Source organism: Thunnus maccoyii, chromosome 6 (assembly GCF_910596095.1).
Source record: "Thunnus maccoyii chromosome 6, fThuMac1.1, whole genome shotgun sequence".
Taxonomy (NCBI): Eukaryota; Metazoa; Chordata; class Actinopteri; order Scombriformes; family Scombridae; genus Thunnus; species Thunnus maccoyii.
The window spans coordinates 19,491,387-19,514,676 of NC_056538.1; the positions used below are offsets into that span (position 1 = coordinate 19,491,387).

The 23,290-nt window shown below is 42.0% G+C and overlaps 1 protein-coding gene across 10 annotated transcripts in view; it reads right to left on the reverse strand.

Annotated features, from left to right (window-relative positions):
• npas1 (neuronal PAS domain protein 1) overlaps window positions 1–23,290 on the reverse strand; it is a 63,946-nt gene that overhangs the window by 14,687 nt on the left and 25,969 nt on the right. For 8 of the 10 annotated variants that reach the window (XM_042413916.1, XM_042413917.1, XM_042413915.1 and 5 more), the window contains 3 exons: window positions 14,705–14,872; window positions 13,042–13,280; window positions 327–394 (listed from right to left, as the gene is read on the reverse strand). In XM_042413916.1, the coding sequence (XP_042269850.1) occupies window positions 327–394; window positions 13,042–13,280; window positions 14,705–14,799 (402 nt within the window). In that variant the 5' untranslated portion in view covers window positions 14,800–14,872. Of the gene's footprint in view, window positions 1–326; window positions 395–13,041; window positions 13,281–14,704; window positions 14,873–16,576; window positions 16,662–23,290 lie in introns of those variants that run through there. The other 2 variants (XM_042413925.1, XM_042413923.1) reach the window with 2 other exon arrangements.

The window sequence follows — 23,290 nt, forward strand, 5'->3', positions numbered from 1 at the left end:
CATGCTTTGGCAGCCAACGATATCGTCCGAGCATCTGAGGTTCATGAGATGTGTGTGTGTGTCCACATGTGTGCATGTATTAGGAGTCTGCTTGGAAATGTAAGTTTGAGAGACTGAGGGAGGAAGAGTAAAGCTGGTGCAAACTGTGATTCCCTAACTGTAGCATGTTTCAGTCACCGATAAGCTCAATAAATAGTTGATCCACTTGCCATAAAAATAATAAACATTAAAAAAGAGAGCATCTTTACGTCTATTATGAGAAGTTACTTATTATCAGTATAATAATGAAATAGGCAGAAAAGGGGTGTGTGAGTTTTGGTTGTTACCTGCAGGAGGTGCGCCCCTAGGTGCTGTTCAAAAATGTCAGTGGCCAGAGAATGAGTTGATCGTCTTACTGCGAAGAGAAATAACAAACATCATCATATTGTGACTATAAAGCTGATTTCAATAATCAACAATGCAGACAAACCTCCATGTACAAAAGCTTTGACTTTAATGACATCGCTGTTATGAAGGGACTGTTACAAGATTCCCGGTCACTGTTGCCACTCAAATACAAAATTTGTTTTGCCATGTTAAGAACAAATTTGTCAAACTAGTACATACTGCAGAGACAACAAATTTTCTTGGAGTTAAATCAAATAATATCTAAATATCTAAGGAAAATATAGTAGCTTTGTTGTTTAATAAAATGATATAAAAACACTTTCCAAAGATCTGCTTTGTTGAAGTGTAAGAAAAATCCCAGCATGAAATGATGGGTCTTGTTTTCTTACACACTTAAGCTCACTTTTTTGGACAAGGAAATGAATATGAGAGGTGGAAAAACTCCAAGAAAAGCTGTGTATATTTACTCTGTGGACATTTACAATGACTCCACTTTTGGACTTGATTAATACAGCTATGAGATATTAATAATTATACACAGTGATTTGTAAGTACAACTTGTTCAGCAGTGGGGTTTTGATATAATGTTGCATCTCTGTGACATATTTAAATCTGCTCTGAAATAGAAAATGAACCAATCATGGCCGATAAACAGAATAATCGACCAAAATGGTTTCATCTAAAAAAACCAAAAAAAACCCCCCAGAGCTTAAGGAGGTTCTACGTGACGCACACCACTCAATCTCCCCCAGACACGCAAACAAACACACACACACACTCATGGTGTCTGCATCGCCACTCTTAATGCATCCCAAACACAAGCTATCAGAGCTGCTTCAGTGCCAAAGTGGTGCTGTTTACCAAGGCAATTACAATACAAATAGAGTTGGAGGTGGTTAGGTAGGGGAGGAGGGGGGTGAAGATAGGTATGAGAAAAGCAGAAAGGGTACGGCAGGGAAAATGAGAAAACACTAAGGAAGGCGAGAGTGATCACTTTCTCCCAAGCAAACGCGGGCACAAGGGGCTGCAGTGACGTGGAAGATTAATTTAGCAATCAGCCGTATTTACTGTTTTATGTCAGAAAGAGTATGTGACGGTGTGTGTGCGCACCTGCGAGCATGTGATTGCAAAAGTGGGGACCATATGTGAGAACTAATCTCACTCCAACAGGGCTGCTTTTGAACACCATGTTCCCTATCCAGCAAAGACAAACTATGTGTGTGTTTGTGTGTGTGTGTCTGAAAGAGCATATGAATGTGTACATGTGTGTGAGTCTATGTGCTAGACTTTAGGGATCATCGGATATCTGTGTGTGTGTGTGTGTCGCTGCAAGGCTGAGGGAAATCAATACACGTTATGATGAAATGAAAGCGCTGCTCTGGGTTACAACTGAACACAGAGGGAGGGTTGGAACACACACACACACACACACACACACACACACACACACACACACACACACACACACACTTACACAATCACACACATATATATATATCGCCCAGCTGCCTGCTTGTGATGTGGGTTCGGTGAATAGAAGAGGGAGGCATTCCATTAGAGCTATAGACACACACACATACACACACTTCAGGAATACACACAGCAATGAATTCTCATGCACCGACTACACAGCGGTAACATGCCCTCCGATTAAACAACACAAATACCCGCGCACACACATACACACTCACACACACACATAAATACAGAGTTGCCGGACAAAGCCACAGTGGCATTGTGAGATTGGGGTCCCCCTGTGTGACAGAGTGTGAATATAAATAAGGCAAGTCCATTCAAGGCTATGAAAGGGGGTCTGGTGCTGGGACCCTTCAGCCTAGCCAGTCACTGCCTGGAGGGGGATGGGGAGCCCATCTCGCTCTCTGCCTGCCTGTCAGGCTCCCTTGTGGGGCTACGATGAAGCTGCAGGCGCTGGGGAGTCTGGAGGAAGCGACCCCCATCATGACCATATGAGAAAGAATCAAAAAGGACACACATACACTGGGATGTTAGTATGTGCATATCGCAAGAATTTAAAGAAATATGTACATGGACTATGTGTATGTGTGTGTGTGTGTGTGTGTCCAGAGTTTCATGCCACAGATCCCTGGAGGAGTGGAGGTGATGGTGGGTGATCAGTAGTGCTGAGTGGTGTCAGCGGGGCGAAGGAAATGCTGGATGTGACATGAGGCCAGGGGGGCTGACGGATGAGTCTAAACACACACTCACACAAATACACAGAGGACCATTTATTAAAAGACTGCCAGGGTACAATAGGGCGGCCAGGAAACCAAAACACTGGACCTGGTGTGTGTGTGTGTGTGTGTGTGTGTGTGTGTGTGTGTGTGTGTGTGTGTGGATGCATGCACAATCATGTGCACATGTGAAGAGAGAGAGAGTCTCACAGCGGTGTTGGTATCTCACCCCTAGAACAAAGATCCCTCTGTAGTGGGGCTGTGAACCCCTACTTCTATGTATGTGTGTGTGCGTGTCTGTGTGTGTGTGTGTGTGTGAGCGAGTACCTTGCATGGCTCCATTTGTATCTTTACATATTATCACTTTTACAAAATCTTGCCAAATTATAAACTAGATTTAGTGGCTTAAAATTAAGAACTTAAAAAATAATTCCAGTTCATTACAATCTGATTCTTACTTCTCTCTCATTTTTGTAGGTTTGGCCCTCATTCTACTTAAGAGATCTGGGAACTCATCAATGTCACTACAACCAATGTCAGACAGGGCAAGTAACAGTTTCTAAACAACCTTTAAGCCAGATTACCTAAAGCAAATGTGATGAAACCCAAAAGGTTGGTAATGATTCTTCATTGGACAGGCAAACTGTATGCTGTTTTATTTTGTAGTTCCTATCAGGAATAATAAAATGGGGATGCAGCAATATCACTGAAAAGAAGTGAGATGGGGCAAGAAACACAAGAAGTTTGATGATCATACAGGTTTTAAACAAATCCAGGTGAGCCACACTTATTTGTAAGAGAGAATATTATCACCCAAACTGTCCTTTGTAAATATCCATCACAGTTTATAGACTGACCTCCTGGTTTAAATTTGATCTATCACACTTGCCGTAGTTGCTCGTGCACACAATTTTTATCTGGAATAAGTAGTGCCTGAATTGTAATAAAAATTGTGCCATGAATCTCACCAAATGTATTGTGTGTATCCTTGAGTGCTGAATGCATTTCCTGCCTCATAAAACATTTGCAGAGCAGATTTTATGAATAAAAACTATGAAACTGGCGGCAGGAATGTGTATCGCATCAGCGTGTGCTACCATGCGTCCATGAGTGTGTGCATGATACAAAAGGAAGCAGCAACCCACTCATAAAAACACTGCTCTGTAGTGCTACTATTGATTAAAAAGCTCTACAGGGTACCTTTAATTTGAGGGTAAAAATTACGATGTGGGTTATATATACGTAACACACCATTTATATACTGAATATTTTGGAGGTGCTAGTAGAAATCTAAACTATCTTCCAGCAGCTTTCATACCGAACACACACACAGCTTTTTCAAGCAGAAAACAGCCATATTTTGACCAACACTTATAGTAAATGCACCATGAGTCCCTTCATTCATTAAAAAGTTAACCTGACGCACCTGATGGTTTGTTACACAAAACCATGTGAGAAGACATCCTTGGCAACTGTTTGGAAAAGGGCAGGCACTTTCAAAAAATACTTGGCAGACTGTCTATCACTGTCTATTATGGGCTATCGCATCTCGCTATCGTCACACGACCATGCCCGTAGCTGCCAGTAATTCTAGGACACTTATTGGTCCAAACCACTGGTGGTTCGGCCACAAGCGCATAACTTGAAGCTGAAGATGGATTCTCACATCATCTTGTGATCTCATGAGTCCAGCTGCCTGGCAAGGTAATTAAAAAGTGGCAGTATTAAGAAATTAGTTACAGTTTTCAGCTTGACATAAATCTAGTTTGCCATCTATACCTGTGAATGCTGGCCTAACTGAAGGGATTGTTAGCAATATTTTGTGAGTCAACATGAGCTCACTTTCTTTTTTACCTCCAAATAAAGTGGTTTAGATGATGTGGCTAAACTGTTGGCTTGTTTACAACCTTTCTCATCATCTGATGACTCATTTCTTGCCTTGTCTGACTTTGCTGTAACTTTGTTACCATGTTCCCAAATCTCAGCAATTACTTTGGTGAGTACAGAGTGCAATGTTATCTTGCGAAACCAAGAAAATAAGACCCAAATTGTAATAATCCTTTAAAATGGTTCATGTGAACACTCGGACATATTTTGCCCTTGTGCTTGCAGTGTGTACACGCATGGAATATGTGCGTGTGTATGTGTGTGCACCTGAAATCTTTGATCATTCCTTTCTGTCACACTCCCATTTCATTGGCTTCCCAGGACTCTGCTGCAAGGTTTAATTTCATTGTGGGAATAGGAGACAGAATGGGACGGGGCGCGATCAGACACGTTAATTATAGTCTGACTTGCAGGTCAATTCTCGGGGTCTCCCCAGCGCTCCACGAGAAGAAAAGATAGAAATTTCATTTGAATGATATTCATTATACCTCTGTCTAATACATAATTTAGTCCCAGTTAAGTCCATGAGTAACGGCCACACACACGAGCACACACCCAAACATACCCCTACCAACATGCACGTAGACACACACACACACACCGTCTTCCTTTCCTCCCCCACATTGTCAACCTTTTTAACCAGGTTAGGATGTTACCATGGGAACCAAACAGATAACAGACACAGAGGCCCCCTCTCTCTTTTTCTAAAGCCCCCTTCTCTCTTTGTCTTCTTATCCGTCTTTGTCTCTTAAGTTTGGCTCCGCCGCCATAGTTTCACCCTTTCAAACCAGGAACCTGATCACCTGCCAAGTTGTTTACAATCATCCAAATGTGACGTTTTGGCTGAGAGTGAAAGAGTGACCCTAATCGCAGCATCCTTCTCTGGCGCAATTATCTTCTCACTCTGACATCCATCCCTCCCTCCTTCCCTCTATCTCTCCTCTATCTCACTGTCTCTCCTCCTGCGCTCCTTTTGCGGTCGAACATAATTTGAGTGCAATTAACTTCCCTTAAAAGCCCCGGCTGCTTTAAACACTGTGAATTAGAGGGGAGGCAGACGCAGGGAGACACGTGAAGAGGTGGGGGGAGACTGAAGGGAGGTGAGGACGACGGTGGCAATGAAAGAAAAGAGAAGGGAGAGAGGGAGTGAGTGGAGGCGGAATGAAAGTCAATGTCACCAGCACTGGGGAGGAGAGAGGTGTGTTTGACCTCACTAACAGAGACAGTAAAACACTTCAGCTGGCCCTGTTGCTGGCGGTGAGTTGTCATTGTACTGTACCTTGTAAAAGACTGTGGGGTTCTCCAGCTGCCATACTGCACCTGTTAAAAGTTCAGTTGCTCCAGATTTGCAGAAAGAGAGAATTTATGCTTTCAAAAAATTACCTTAAATGAATCAGCTGGACTGCTTAATTTCAAATTCACAAACTATGGAAGCTTTTAAGGGTAATTCTGGTTTATTACAACTTAGATCTTTTTTTTTTATAGGATTGGCTATCGGCTCTAGCACATATATTATATCAACATGGCTAATGTTATTAGCAGATTTTTATGTGATTCAGCTTATCGCAGATATCTTGTATTACGTATATGCTGGATGAGAAATTGCAGTAGAAATGTCAAAGGTATGTCTGAGGTAACTTAGAACTTAGTGTCTCCATTACATTACAGAGAACATGTCAAGTTTATTTTTCAACTGTAAAATTTAGTATATATCTTGCTCCCAATCTTTAATAATTACATTTAAAAAGATCCTTATCAAAAATATTTGTTTATTTTACGTTTTTTATTGAAAACTTAAGATCAACCAATATGTCATTATTGGATTTTTTTACTCTCAAATATCAATATTAGAATTGGCCTGAAAAAAACCAGTAGCAGCCAGGCTCTACAAAAAGTCAGATGATCACAGGTTTTAATGAGCAACCTAAAATTAGCTGAAAATCCTGTTTTTGCTGACCTCCACTGTTTTCATTTTGCTGCAGTGATGTACAAGTGTACTCCAGGATGTTTCAGTACACAGTGACATCACTGCTGGGCGTGGCTACAGGTGCAAGAGAGTACACATCTGACTACACACAACCACACCATCATGGTCAGATGTGCAAAAGACTTGAAACTTTAAACCAGGGAGAGCAGCGAACTAGAAGTCGTTAACATCCATCACAATTTGTACCGCTAATTTCCCACTTCAAGACCTAGTGACATTTCAGGGAAAATGCCGGTATGGCTGTGTGGTGAATGAAAGCAGTAACATTGCAGGGACAAACACGTAAAAGGTTACATCCGTCTGACAAAAGACGTTTTCACATGGAGTGAGCGAACCAATCACAAGACTCCGGTGATGACGTATGTGAATCTGCAACTTGTTTACAGTTGCCTTGTCGATGCTTTTGCCGGTGATTTGTCTTGCAAACTTGTTGAATATAAAATGCATTACAAGAACATTGGCACTGTTCCTGAAAATAATAAGAGACGTCTTCCGCCACTTACACATATATCAGGCCCTGCCCCATTTTCTTCTTCTGTTGAGTTTTATGGCAGTTGGTATGCAACCACCATCTGCTGGACTGCTGGAAATGTTCCTGAATGTAGCTACATGTGTGAATAGTGAAGTGGTGCCTGAAAGGTTATCCCAGTAATTTACTGGGAACTATGTGTGAAAGGGGCTTTATTGATGTTTAAGAAACTGTACTTACCGAAACTGTGTGCACACAGTTTTCATGTGCAGGGATGGGTGATTTCTGACATTGTAGTTGCCCTCACTTTCAGTTTTACCCCCAAATACAGTGATTTAGTTAATCTAGTAAAACTGTTAGCCTGTTTAAAACTTGTCTGATCATCTAACCACTTGTGTTTCTTATCCTGTCAGGTTGCTTTTTAGCATGGTCGCTGTGTTCCCAGTGTTAGTGGTGAGTACAGTGTTATCGTAAGTAATAGAAATGATTGCCACAATAAAGCAACAAAAATAAGGCTGCAGTGGACATAAACTGGAACTATCCTTTAACGGGACATTTAAAAACGTAGGGAAATATAGAAAAAACAAAACTGTCCCCCAAAGAAAAATTTACTCAATACAGAGAGGTTTTGAAATATAAATGATTTCAAATAAAAAGGGTTTAGTCCTTGCATGCACTGAGCAAATAGGTGCACACACAAACACAGACACACACCAAATGGGAATGAACATCATGGGTCATTTTACTTTCCCCCCTTCAGCCTTTCCTTTTCGTTTGCTCCTTCCTTCCATAATCTGTCTCTCTCTCCCTCCCCCCCACCCCCCCACCCTCCGCTCTCTCAATCTCTCTCTCTCTTTCTCTCTGTGAAGGTCATGCAATTGATTTTCCTCTGTCTATTCATTTTTCAAGACTGGCTTTGAAACGTGGGAAGCAGACAAAAGCCACATTGGCCCCTCCCCTTGGCTCCATCCCTCTCCTCTCCTCCACCCTCCACCTTCCTTCCCTCTCTGCTGCCCCTCGCCCTGTCCAAAAACCCTCGGACAAGAGGGAGTGTGGAGGAATGCAACCCCCCTCCTCTCTCTTTCCTCAGACTCTTCTCCTTCCTCCTTCCTCCCCTTTTTTTCTTTTTATTCCTTCAACATTTGTCCCTTTCCCCTGGTCTCCCCTCCTCTCCATCCTGTCCCCTTTCAGCTGGATCTCTGACCACATTCCACTAACGGAATTAAAGTCATGCATCACACTTAAAACCCTGCCAATGCATTGTGGGTACTAGACTTGTCCAAACTGATGTCCAAATTAGCCTTGCATTTTCAGCCTTGGCCTCGCCAAGACTGTGTGACCTGCTTGTAAAAATCTCCAAACATTTAATAAAATACTCCAGATATTAGAGCCTAATCTGATGGAAGAAATGCTCAAGATAACTCAGACCGTAGTACCCTCTGCAGTTTGCACCTGGTACATGTTGCAATTCACTGTGTTTGTCAAGTGCCTCACAATTTCACATGACCTTCACGTAGCTGCTGCAGGCTTCTATATATTTACAGCTACGGTTCACATTTGTACAAGACACGCTTCTCATTGTGGTGTAAGCACCATACCGCATCTGTCTTTCCACTGCACTTCCAGTTAATGCACAGGACAACACAACTACTGTACCTGCACACCTACTCTTCAAAACAGCGGGTATTTTCTTTCAAGGCCAAGAAAAGCTTGGAACACAGAGGCAAAACAATTCACTATGTGTATAGCACAGTCAAGGCCATGGCTGTGTATAAGTATGCTACTGTATGGATATCACTCAGAGATTCAGATTGTACAGCGGATGGTTGATACAATATCAAAGGATCCCAATGGATTCATCCTTAGGAATATATATATTCTGACACTATGGCTTTACATTATGGCTCACAATGTACGTTTTATACAATATGAGCACACTCAGTGGGACACTTTTGTTTTACAGTGAGCTATTGTTCACTGTATTCTACTACTAATACTATATTCAAAACTCAGTATTTTTAAATACAGAAAATGCGTCCGTAACATCAAAAACTTAGAAGTAACAAAAGTAAGTATCTAATGCTTTGCGAAATTCTTATGCCATGAAGTATGTGTTTTGCAGTTAGTATACAAAAATGTGACTCAAGATCCACCAACTTCCCAGAAATTCTATCACATCTAATGTTCATCATCAGTGGATGAGAAGTGTCTGGTCTGAACACCAGCAACAGACAACATCAGCTGTCTGTGAAAACCAGACCAAAACTGGTCACAGCATCATCTGGGAAGGTGTCAAAGTCATCAGCCAAGAGATCAGAGGAGGTCATGCACATCCAATATCAGAGACCATCTTTAATGTGATAACGGAGCCATCTCTACAACAACTAAGAAAACTTTATCCACTGATGAGGACAGTGAGATGCTGTTGAAAACTTCAGAAAAAGCGAGCTTGATTTTAATTTTTTTTTTTCTTTCTTGGGCAAAGAAAACAATGTTTTTTTGTTCCTAGCTCTTTCTGTCTGGCCACAATCTGTAACTTTGTTTTTGTAGCTTATCCACTGTGATCAAGTGTAATTTTGTAATTTTGTCACTTTTCCAATGTGAACACGTTACATACTCAAAACTGTATGTTCCTCATATTAAAGGGGTATTCCAGTTATTTAATTTTGCTCTTCCATTAATTTGGGGGACTCATAAGAAACTGATTTTGAAAAAAATGGTCAAAATCTATGCAGCAGCAGAGATCTCATGACTTTTTTCCTCTAATATGAGTTAAGCTCTATAAACTCTGGATCCTACATTTCCCATAATGCAATCAATAGTGTTTTTTCATCAGAGAATACCTGTCTATACCTATAAATACCACATCTTCCAAACTCCACACTCCCAGTTTGTAACTCAGGCTTTTTCTTATAGATTTGTGATCTCCAAACCAAACAGAAAACATTATTTACTAACCTTTATGTGTAAAATCAGTTGAGTGGCCCTTTATGGATTTTGAGAAAAGTGCCAAAATGTGGGTATATTGGCACCACTGTCTACACTCAGCCCAACTTATTATACTATTTAAACCATTATGCCTTAGCTGGACTGTGCAGTACACATTGTGGTAGGCAGAGCCACACACAGTCACACACAAACATGCCATTAACACAACTGTTTTTTGCTCACATTTCCTCCAATTAGACAAGAACAGGCACACACTCGCAGAGACACGCAAACACACACCTCTAATTGTACTGTAGCTGCATCGTTTCCCCTCAGTAATAGTAGCAATTAGACAGGCTGTATAATTACACTGTCCTCATTATATAGTTAATTTCTGTAATTACAAATTGCACCAATAGTTTCCTCCCTCTTTGTGTATCATCTATTTCTCTCGCTTTCTCTGGCTCACACACACACACACATGCACACACACACTACACACACAACACACAAATAAATACTATTCATACGGAGCAGAAAATGGATCATAGTCGGTGCTATTACGGTGAAAATTATCACTGAAAAAACTTAAGCATCAACAAAATCATGATTTCTGATTTCTGATTTCTAGTTGAAAAGCTCTGAGCTTTTCAGAAAGCTGCTGGTGTCGTCACTGCCGCTCCTTTTCAGGCAACCAGTAGGATCATGTCATGCACCCACACCCTCCTTGCTCTACAGCTGTCAAATTGATCAGTGACAGTGGGGACATCAGCATTATTAAGCTCATCCATACAAAGTATGAGGGCAAGCATCCTTCGGTCGGTGCTCATGGTGAGAAAACAATAAAAAGTAAAGGGGTGATACAATGGCAGTTAGAGTGGTGATATGTTTTGAGATATTGTTGTCATAGAAACAAAACCCACACACAGAATTTTTTGGTCTCACCACACAAGTGCTTCATCCCAGCACTTTTCTGCCAGAGAAAAACTTTCTATGACGCCTATGTCTATAATGCTTTATAAACGCTGTATAATTATAGTTATAAGCACTCATAAATATTCATAATAATTTATAATAATGATCATAACACATTATAAAGTATTTTATAATCAGGTCAAATATCATAATACTTCATAATTGCTTCATAATTTTGCAAGGATCATAATGTATTATAATTCTCATAGTTGTAATACATTATAATCACTGTTATAATGCATTATAATGTGATTATAATTTACTCTAAGTGGTGATTGGGTGCTTTAAGTGAAGTAATGGAATTCCTGAGGCATAGGTAGATATAATACATTACAAGCTGGTTATAAGTCACTATAAGTGGTCATTGTTTTCTTTAGGTAAAGTTAAAAAAATATTAAATCTATGTCAGAATAACACAAAACGTTGTAAAATTAATTTATTTGTTTAACAGGTTGACAGTGAAGTGAGTAAACCAATTTGACACAACTTTTTGATGATGAACAACTGAGTGATGGACATTTATGTTTCACTTATGTAATGTTTCCCCAAAAAAGAAAGACTCAATTGACTGAAATTATAGATAATAACTGAAACAATTTCTACTTTACTTGTAGCTGTATATAACAGGTCATAACAGACAATAATAAGGTACTCCAATTTGACACAACTAAATGATGGACATTTTCAGCAACTGACTAAAACAAGTAATAAAAAAATCACACATTTTTGGACCACCCTTTAAGTTGGTTCAGTCGAACCTGTTGCTGATAATTTGCGACAGCATGCTTTGGCTGTCAGTCACAGTCTGTCAATCCACACAGGAATCTGACTGTTTACCAAGGTGAGAAACATGCCATTCAGCTTAACTGTGATCACTGACTGAAAACAGAACATAGGAAAATATAGGCTAGCATACGTTGAATGAACCTGCATGGCCCAATGACTCCAGGCAAACTTTAAATTAACTAAAAAATTGTACTCTTGCCAAAATGTCAAACCAAATTGCAGGTCAACGTTAGCTAACTTTGCCAGCCTGCCCACCTAACGTTAGCTCAATGATTGGACATGATTCAACTGTGGAGATGGGACATTCACGAAGGAGCCAAATCAGTCGGCTCTTTTAAATGTAATGTGGCTATTAAAAGGGCTGCCAACTCTCATGCATTGACTGTGAGACTCATGCAATTGACTCTTTTTACACACTCTCACACCACATGTCCATTTTCTCACGCAGTGAAAAACAAATTCATAACTGATAACATCGTGGCACGCAAAGGGGACACTGACAGCGCATGGACAGACAAAACAGAGCAGCATAGTGCAACAGCAGCACCGTGCAGCATTGAGTTATTCAGACCATCAGGGGGAAAGCGAGAAATATACACAAATCTATTATATTGTAATTTAGTCCCATGCATGCTGCTCAGACTAATCTCAGTCAGCAGCTCTTCCAGCAGCAGCACAGCGTCTCTCCCTCTCCTCTCATACCGTAAATAGGAAATAGCCATTCTTCTAATAATCATCCCCTGTCCTGATCCACCCAATTATATACTGTTCTTGGTTTTCATAGCACCCCCAATCTAACTAATCTAGACTAGTGCAGGTGGCTGTTTCGTGGCTTAATCCAAGAGGTTAGGTGGTGTAGAAATGCAGGAAATTTGTTTTAAATTACAATTTTTTTTCTGGCAGAGGACCCCCAGAACCCCATAACCAGGCGCCCATGAATGTATGTTTACAGGCTGGTGGTTGAGCACGTGCTCACATACACAAGTAATTACGGTCACTAATAGAGGACTGGGTAATTGTCCTAGGCCAAAATGAATTTTTGTGGTGTTGGGTGTCTCTGTGGGCGGAGTATCAGTGGGCAGATCAGACAGCTGAGGATTGCTTCTGATTGAAGGAGAGATGCGAGTTTAAACATGAGGTTTTCAGCGGTTTGTGTTCATTGGCAACACAAATCAACATATTCATCTCTGCTGTATAATTTTCTTATAGGCTGAATTGCATGAATCATCAGCAGAGAAATGATCCATCGCAACCATGTTTCATTTAACTCTGCATACTTGCACAGTGGCCAGGATTTTTAAAATTACTGTGGTCATGAGACAGAATGTATTCTCTTATTGTATGTAAAAAAAATAATTTCTTTTTCATCTACAGTGAATTTAGGTGAACCATTTTTAATCTTTCCTTTTGGGTGTGTCTCTTTCGCTCACCTTTGCTGCAGTTGCTGTCTCCCTCCAGCAGAGGGCTCCAGGGCGGGTCCCCCTGGCTGGCAAAGATGCGCATGTGCAGGTAGCTGATGGTCAGCCGGATGACAGAGGCTTTATCCAGCTGGCTGGTGATGGCCCCGGGCAGAGGCAGCATCTTGGCCAGCTCAAAGAACTCGAAATTCTCTTTCCCCCGCCGCGAACGAGCCGCATTGCGAGACTTCTCTTTACGCAGGTTCTGAAGACTGAGAGGTGAACAGGGAGGGTGTATTACAAAAAGACAAAGGGGGAGCAAGGAGGAGAGGAAAGAAAGGGCAGAGAAACAGTATGAATCAGCACTGTGTAAGATGAAACTGGTGAGGGTATCACATAGTAGCCATTTAAGTGACCACCTGTTGATTGATCCATGCTCTGTATAAATGATCCAAGCATCAATCTTGAAAAACTCATTTCATAAATACATATAATGGTAATGGCTCCTGCAATTCAAGTGAAACAATCTCCATTCTGACCCATCACTTGCAGATTGGCCTGGTAATTACAGACAAACTCCCCTCTTCTATCTGGCTGAGCAGAGTCCTAATAATGCCATTTGCTCCAAAATCCATACGTGAACACACAGACATACACACACACAATCTCTCTGCCTATCTCTCACTTTCCCTCCCTCCGTCTCTCTCCCTCTCCCTCTCTCTCTCTCTCTCATCTGGTCCCGGGCTGGTGAGCTGGAGCCGTGATTGAGGGATCAATAGGAGAGGGAGGGGCAGAGTGACAGAGGGGGGCCGGGGCTCAGGTAGCCTGTCTTTCTGATTGGGTATTGACTCTCCTCAATGGGGCCTGAGTGGTGGAATTATGTTGTCACAGCCACTTCACAATTTGTGTCGGTGCTGCGGAAGAATAAAGTGTGTGTGTGTGTGTGTGTGTGTGTGTGTGTGTGTGTGTGTGTGTGTGTGAATCTGTGTGTGTGTGTGTGTGTGGGATTGAAGCAGCATTTCACCCTCGTGTCTGTGTTGTTGATTCTCATCCTAAGATAGACCACCAGTATTGTGTGTGTGTGTGTGTTTGTGTGAGAAAGCGAGAGAGAGAGAGAGAGAAAAGAACAAAGAAAAAGCATGCACATAGGGTGTGTACATATGTTTACATCTTAATCAGCTGACACAGCTGTTGTATTTCTCCTTGCTATTCTCTAATAAGTGTAAACAGTGTGTTTTTCTGTGTGTGTGTGAGTGTGTGTGTGCTGTGGACTCATGCTGCCAGCCTCTGTAACATCTCATTATTATACTGCCTCGACCCCAGCCACCAAGAACAATCAATACACACACATTGATTCTGCTTAGTTTTTATATCCGCCTGTAAATGACTGCCCATTAATAATTCCAGCCAAATTTACTTAATCTCCCACTAAGGGGGGGGGGGTTCACGGGTCTGACAGGATTGGCAGGTGAGCAACAATACAGGTTATGCGTGGCACCAAGGAGAACAGGCTTATGTCTTCTGGATTGTGTTTCATTGATAGGAAATTCTTCTTCAGGCTGTCAGTGTGTACAAGGGTGTTAATGTATGGATTTCACCTTGCTCAGATTAATTCATTGGCATGCACGCAGGCTTATACAGTATCAGCCACTTTGTGTGTGTGTGTGTGTGTGTGTGTGTGCGCTTCGTGTCTCACCAGGGCAGGGTGGGAGGCTTGGCCAGCAGTCCTTGCAAGAAATCCCACTCCACGCTCACACACTTCCCCTCACTGACAAACGGCATGGTTGCCATCCTTCTCCCAATCACGTGCCGACGCCGCTGTTAACGAAGGCTCTGATTGGCTGAGGACGTGACAGACTCAGACCTGGAGATCCATAAGAGAGGGTACAAGAGAGAGAAAGAGGAAAAGAGAGCCAGTGAATTAAGAAAGGTGTCCTTGTAATGCACATAAAATATTCTCATTCACCAATACATGTAATAGCTATAAAAAGTCATGAACGTTTTAGGGAGCCTTTCATTTTTTTAATGAATAAACGTGTTTCCATCACATTTATTTTTCAACAAAGTATACTTTTTACCCTAAGCCGGGAGTGACCGTGAAGAGGTTTTTTTTCCAATAAAAGATACATTATGACATTTTATCTCCATTTGCAGTTTCCATTCAGCCTTTTTAATTTGATAGAGTATTTGCATTAAAATGCTTGGATGAAAACTCATCTTATGATTTTTTACTTCATCTATCTGAAAAATTGCATTTCTGAAAAAGCTTGTCGAAGTTGGAGGACCTAATTCTGCAGTGAGAGAGTGTGGGGGAGAAAGAAAAAGAAAGAAAGAAAGAAAAAAAGAAAGAAAGAAAGAAAGAAAGAAAGAGAGAGAGAGAGAAGAAGGAAAGACATAAGCTTAAGAGAGAGCAATTAGGTACTGTATGTACCTCCCCACTTAAAGGTCAGAGGCTGTTCCCAAGGTAATAGACATGAGACAAAACACTGAGCCTCCTTTGAAGTCACAATTAAACTGAAAATCACAGATCTCCAAATGTCTGCCCTCTTCCCTGAGAGAATAATCAGACTTGGCTGTGACTGGAGTTTGAAGCAAACATCTCCAAAGAAGAGACACGCAGTCCGCTGCCTATTCTCCCACATCTATTGCTGCCCTCTGCCAGTCTACCAACACTGTACCTCCTGTGGTGGAAGTTGCCAATATTCTTCCTCATCCTCAAACAGATCTCCGCTCCTCACCCATCTCCCTCCCCTCTGTGCTGTGTTGACATTTAAAGGGCTAGTGTGGCCCCAAGCACCGTGGTGTCATGCCCTTGGGCCTGAGATGCCCTCTCTCTCTCACTGTCTTTCTGCTTCTCGCTCTCTAACTCTCTCTTTCTTTGGCCTGGCTGGGTCAGCACAATCAAGTCAGAAGAGCTTTGCTGGGGCAGTACAAAATGGATTATGTCTCAAGTTTGAGCATGGCTATGCTGACCTTGGCTAAGAGGGGTCAGCAGAAGCTGGGCAGGTTTGGCAGATATCATTTCACAAATCTGAGTTAAAACAGCCCAACATAAAATGTATGCATGAAAAACTCCTAGACCAATTTCAAAGGCAGCAGAGTCAATGCAGGATTTGACACTGAGAGGATTTATTGTATTGGAGAGATTGGGTTATTCGTGCACCTTTAGTAGTTTTATTCTGTATTTAGGCAGCGATAGTAAAGCAAAAATGTATGCTTTTTATCACTAGCATGCTCCTAGGTCAGCAATTGAAAGATTGGCCTCAGTGGAAACTTAAGAAGTGGGTATATTATGAAAATGTAGGCTACCTCCCGATATCTCCTTCAACCATAATGGCCACTAAAAAAGATGCTAGCAGCCCTGTGAGGCTTAGACACAATATTGCTTTGAGCTAAATGCTAATGTCAGCATGCTAACAGGCTCACAATGACAATGCTAACAAGCTGATGTTTAGCAGGTATAATGTTTACCATGTTCATCATCTTTGTTTAGCATGTTAGGATGTTAACATTTGCTAATGAGCTGGGAATGTCATCAGTTTTTACAAGTATCCGGGCATAAACAAACCTCACACAAACTGATGATGGGGCTAGATGAAAAGTCGGGATCACCAAAGTTAGCAGACTTCATCCTCCGGGGACCATGAATGTCTGTACAAAGTTTCATGGAACTCCATCAAATAAGATGAGATATTTCCGTCTTGAGCAAAGTGGTTGACTGACCGACCACCATTCATTGTCATTCCTAAACCACGCCGCTAGCATGGTTAAAAAGTGGCTGCACTACATGAAAATGTAACCTGCAGCTCTTTACCATGAAGTTATATGGGATTCAGAAATTTTACTCTAAAGTTGATTGCCATATCTGTGTATTTAAGTCGGTAGGAGACTCATAGAGTTGGTAATTTAATAAATCTAGTTAATATTCCAGATGTAGACTTAACTTCTTCTCAGGACATTTAAATTGGCAGAATATATTGTAATCATTTGACTATAGGAAGCCTATATCTTTTTCCTTCAAGCTTCCAGTCTGCAACATTGACAGTCCTCGTTTCAGAGAGTCTGGTGAAGGGAAGACAGGGTCGAGCAGAGGGCAGTGCACCTCTGTCTAACAACTTCACCTTTGTCACCTTCTCTATCTCACCTGGATAAATGCCCTACATGCCAAATTACTGTAGGCTGCGTACAGTAGGATGGGGAGATCAAAAGGAGACACAGACAGGAAACAATTTACTCTCAAATTTTCACTGCCTCACAAACACACACACACATACACACTCTTTATCCATCCCTTACCTATATGTTTATCTCTTCATTGACCCTATCTGTGCTTATCTAATCTTTCCCTCCATCTTTCTGTCTCGAACAATCTCTCCATCTCTCTTTGCTCCCTCTATCTGGGCAGACACAGGGGCGTAATGGACAAGGGCCTCCACAGTAATTATTCAATCAGCCTCATAACCTTGTCGCAGGTTGGGCGGCCCATTAATGCACTCACCCAAATGGACCCTGCCACTTTGACTGCTAATGCTCCAGCTAGCTAGCAGCACAACAGGCTGAATGTCAGACGTGTCATCTCAGACACTCAGCGTGGAACAATCCGCTCAATAGAAGTGAGTCGGCTTATTCCGTAATGGCACAGTAGGAAATATATGGAAAAGGAAAGTGTGACTTCAGAGAGCACTCAGAGTAAAAATATACTGAGCCCACAGCTGTAGAGATCAACCTGTATCAAGTGTGACCGCAGGTGTTCACAATGTGTTGCTGCAGTGCTAAATATTCATAAGTGTGGTGTATGTGTGTGTATATGTGTAAGTGTGTGTTTGAGACCCCTACCCTATAGAGCCATGCTCTCTTGGCACGGTCTCAACAGCAACAGAGAGGAGGGCACTGCGGCGAGCGCTCACAGCCGCTGTTTGCCGTGCGTTTTCTCTGGCTGCTCACTTGGCTCCTGCTCTGTTTATTTTCAGTGGGGACGTTTAATTAGGGCCTCCAGCTGTCAGAGGTTCGTTAGCGTGCCCCTCCTCTCCCCGAGCCGCCCCTCCCCGTAGGGAGTCAGAGGCATCAGGCAAATGAACACATTTAAGTCAAACAGCACGCAGACAGACAATAGCCCCACTGCCATGCCACCAGCTCCCCTAGGTAGAGACATGGTTGTTTTATGCCTCATCTCCCCAACCCCTGGGGCCCAATACAGAGCCTGGCCAAGACTGTCAATGTGGCGGCAGAGGAGCTCTCATAGCCCACTGGACACGATATGGATGCTGCTATCATGCAAAGGTAAAGAGCTGGACCAAGACTTGTATAGGTTTATAACAAAAAGAATAATAGAATAGCACCAGATCTGAGGATTTTTATTATTTTTGACATCCTCTGAAGAATTAGAAGGATCTATGAGCTTGAGCTTTCCTTTTCACTAAAAAAATACAGTGAATGAGGCCGTTGTCTTGCTTAAAAGCTGACATTTGGTGGTCTAGTGGTTAAGACATGTACCAAATACTCTGATCCAAATGTCCCCCATTCATTTCTGGTCGGGGACCTTTGTTATGTTCTCTCTCCCCTTGTTTTCTGTCACCTCTCAATTGACCACTGTCGAATAAAGGCAGAAAATCCTAAGAGTAAGTTGACATTTTGCAAATAAAAGGTTTTCCCCTGAACACAAAAATATGTGTAGCACTCACTCTGGTCATTATGCAGTGCTTGCTCAAATAAATGTTTACTGAGAACAGTTTTTTAGACAGCTCTTCTCTCTTTCTCCAACCCCCACTTAACTTTAATTCAACTTAAGGTAAAACTGGTGCGCACATACAACAGCGATGTAAGATATTCTTGTGAATAATATTTTATCAAATAGAGAACATTCAATATCATGGAAGATGTAGAAAACATGGTTGGAAATAACATGAACAGAATATTTGATGTAGCTAGTTTTCTATCTTGACTTTCATGTTGTTGAGTAGTTGTAAATGAGTGTCTGGAGCGTCTGGGGAGATGAAGTTTGGTATTCTGGTTGGAGGGCTGAAAACTACTTATCATGCATTACGGCCCTGGTTGGACCTCAGGATTTGGAAGTCAAAAGACTTTTTAATGTACAATTTTTCAGCCTCTGATCAATCGACAGCTGCTGGACATGAAGATCTCTCCCCCTCTCTCTCTCAGTATTCCATATTCCGACTTGCTCGGCATTCTGCTTCCGTATCGGAGCGCCGGGTGCGGTTGACCTTGACGACTCTGGATCATTCCCAACCCAAGGTTCTCTCCAACTCTCAAGGGCCCTGGCGTCCCCCTCCTCCTCTCTCCCTCCTCCACCCCCTTCGCCTCTCCCATCTTCCTCACCCCCCCCCCCCCCCTCCTCTAACCCCCTCTTTGCTCCTCCCTGGCCCCTGCCTGGGTCATTAATTATCTAATGGAATCAATATGGCGTTAGATTGGACCAGTGTGACCCCGCCCGCCCCCAGGTATCTCTGCGGTGATCAGGAGGAAGAGGAGGGTTCAAGAAAGGTGTAAAGGAATGATGATAACAGCCATACAACCGTACAGTCACAGTGTGGACCGTCCCTAAACTGGAAGAATACAGAATAAAGAGATCAGCGATAAATAAATGATTAGAGAGGGGGAGTGTGAGGGGGGGCTGGAGAGGAGATGGGGGATGGAGGGAGCATAAGTAGAGGGAGATAGAGGCAAATCAGGCAGTAAGAAAGAGAGACGGGGGGGGAGAGAAATGATGGACGGATGAAGACATAGATGAAAAAAAGGAGAGAGAAAGAGATTTGCTAATGTTCACCCTTGGTAATCAATATCTTTCTCCTCCTCCTCCTCTTTTATTACAGAGGGCTTTGGTGAGCCGTGCTTTGATGTCCACTCCTCACGGGCATGGAGCTACAGAGAATCCAATCCATGCCTGTCATAATTACCGTCTACCTCAGCCTGTATATATATACACAAAAGAAATGCTCCACTTCACCTGCACGGTATTAAATATCAAGTTGAAATGATCAGCGCACAGGACCTATAATATACATGCTGTATTTACCTGAAAAATTAACTATTCTCTCAAGTGACTTTTTCTCAAATAAACTGGATGTCAATCTGTGCTCAGTATTGAAAGTGATGAAAAACATTTAAGCTGCACCACAAGTTTAAGAACTTGAAGAAGGATGCAGACTTTATTCCATAAGCTGCAACAACGTGCCTACTTCAGAGCTTTACGGACTAACATGGTAACATCTTATTTATCGCTGCCGGAGAAGCCGGATATACAAACTCATCCAAACAGAGTAGACAAGTGCATTCACTTAAAATAAAATTTATATGCTTTTATAAAATCTGTCAAGCCAATATCAGAAGTAATACAAAACTCTCTGTGGTTAGTTTCTCCTGCTACTAAAACTACACTCGGCATGAGGACACACAGGATAAACGGGAGAAGTTACAGCATGATACTGGGTAAATTTCAACTTCAAAATGATGAGCTAAACATTCAAACGGTTCACCAGTGAAATTAAATTAATAAATTCAAAAATAATTGGGTAAAAAAAAAAAGTCAAAAAAGTCCCTGACACTTTCAATATCTGTGCTGAAAAGAGGTGCAATCTATTCTGGAGTCAAATACCTCAACCCCAGTATCGAGGGACTTACAAGAGAATCAAAAAAGACAACAATAGAATCAGGCAATCACTAATAATATTATATAATATTCATATACAGTATTTTTGATTTTCAAATATTCCCCAAAATTGTAAAAAGTTATCAGTGAACAAACAGTAAAGGTAGAAGGGAGACGGAACTTCTCCCTCTGAATGTGGAAGAGTCAGCTAAGTGGATGCAGCTCTCTATAAGGCTGAAGATGGTAAATCCACTCCCGCAGGCAGGGACCACATCAGCACTGACCTCCAAATAACCACAGGCCAAAGCACAGCACACAGGGTCACTCACTCTCTCCGACACACACACACACGCACATACAGGACATAAAAGCACTCTCTCATTCTGAACACAAGCACAGAGAAGTCTACATGCTAATACAGTCACATCAATTAGCATGATGCACATGTCAGAGTTCAGAACAGTGTCAAACTCTTGATAAGAATTGCACAAGTTGTGTAGGTGTCTTGTAGCACTCTGGGGAAACCAGGATACCCACTGGTCTCATACTATATTCCCACTCACTGCTTGAAGCACAACGCCGTGTTTGAATATTTCCAGATATACTGTAGCGTTCATTTATGTAACTTCTGCGTCATGGAATAATTTAGATACTGAGAGAGGAAATATGAAGAAGAACAAAGAGTGACAGTGGGGAAGAGCATCACCTGAGCTGAGATCAAGTTTAGAAGGTGAAAGGATGCCTATACATCGTACATACTTTGTGTGCACGTCACTAAGTAGATGCATGTGTGTGTATGAGTGTGTATGCACAGGCTGGTGGATCCCTTCAGGCCGGTGTGTGAATGACAGCGGGGGTTATGTAAGGAGCCACAGCGGGGCCGAAGTGGACAGTCCGACCGGAGATCAGGTCAGCAGAGTGTGACACTAAACACATCTCCCTGACACAGCGCTGACACCCTCTGTCACAGACTCACACACTGTCTGTCAACGCTCCTCACACACACACATACACACACACACGCACAGCGAGAGCAAGAAGTGTGTGAGCGGCTGTCTGTCAACACACCAGACACTGACCACCTTAGTGTGTGTATGTGTGTGTGTGTGTGTAAGAGAGCAACAGAGAGAGACAAAAATATCAAGAGAGAAAGAGAGAGAGTGAGCTTAGGTATCTGTCTACTTGCAAACTTGTCAATGAGTCATGAAAAAAAAATGCTTCTGCTTCTGTCTACCAAGCAAGAAAATTTTCTAAATTAAGCAATATGATGAAGTCATTGTACTTTTCCTTTTTTGTCATGGTTGCTCCCTGTTGTATCCCTGAATTCATGACTCCTATTAGTTAATTTTGCAAAAAGTAGTGGCAAAAAAACCTCACAACATCATCAGAAATACACCCAAGTGCTGATTTTTGATGGGCAGAAAAATAAACTGTGATGCTCATCAACAGTACATAGATTGTAGAACAGATCCAACTACCGTTCATTAAATTTCCTTCAGTTTCGTTCAGTCTGCAGTCGTTGAACGGGACACTTCGTTGCCAACATTTTCACTTTCATAAAGCAATGCAAGTCATGGTCTGTCACAGAGTTGCCTGCTGGCATGAACCGCAGCTCCTTAAATCCCAGCCAAAGAAGAAGCCTTCGTCTGGGTCTAATAAAAAAGGCCTAAAGGTAGGTCACGACCAAAGCGTCCTGCACATGCGAGAACTGAAACGGATGGAGAGGCTTAGTGGCTCAGTGGGCCGGGGCACAAACTGTACCATGCACAAATGCGATGACACGGGTCTGTTTCATGTCAGTATCGCTATTCAATCTTTACTGAAGCTCTCACTGCCTACACTAAAGTCAAATTTTTAAAATTTTGGAACTAAAAAAAAACTGCAAAAAACTCCTTTTTACTAACAGTAACATTTTGACACCTCATCCTGACACGCCTGAAAGAGTTATTCCATACTGCAGGTAGTTATTTGGTGTGAATTTATCTGAAGCACCTGCCATCTCAGCAGGTGTGTGTGCAAATGATCCTGTTGGCGACGTACAAAACGCAGCACAATTTAAAGCAAACAAACAACACAGGTTTGTAGCAACATTCAGGAAGAGCATGTGAAACACGCACAAACACTTAACACATACATCTATATATAGAAAGATGTATATGTGAACACGCTCACTTGCGCATTCTCACACACTTTTCCCCTTTGTGAAAAACTATTCTGACTGATTTTTACTTCAAGTGACAAGCCTCCAAATACACTAACAACAAATTATGAAAAAAAACCCTGAAAACCTAAAATTACTATGTGATGGTTTGATGTTATTTACTTTACAGCAGCAGTGAACACTCTGCGTTTGTCACAGTCATTCTGCCAATTTGGACCACCTGCTGCAAACACCCTGAAGGCACCGAATGTTACTGAGCCAGTAAACTGTGACCAATTCTGCCTCTGCAGGTGGAGACGGACACGCAGCCGCTCACTCTCTGCTTCAATATCTCAAACTCCTGCACACACACGCACACACACACACACACACACATGCACATACAATTTATCTGAAAGTGGTGGGCCGCTGTGATTGAGGTCATTTAGCACAGAGCATAAATACACATAATTATTTGGCTTATCTGGAAAGCAAAGATTGGAGTATTTGCACTGAAATTGTTAATCAAAAATTTA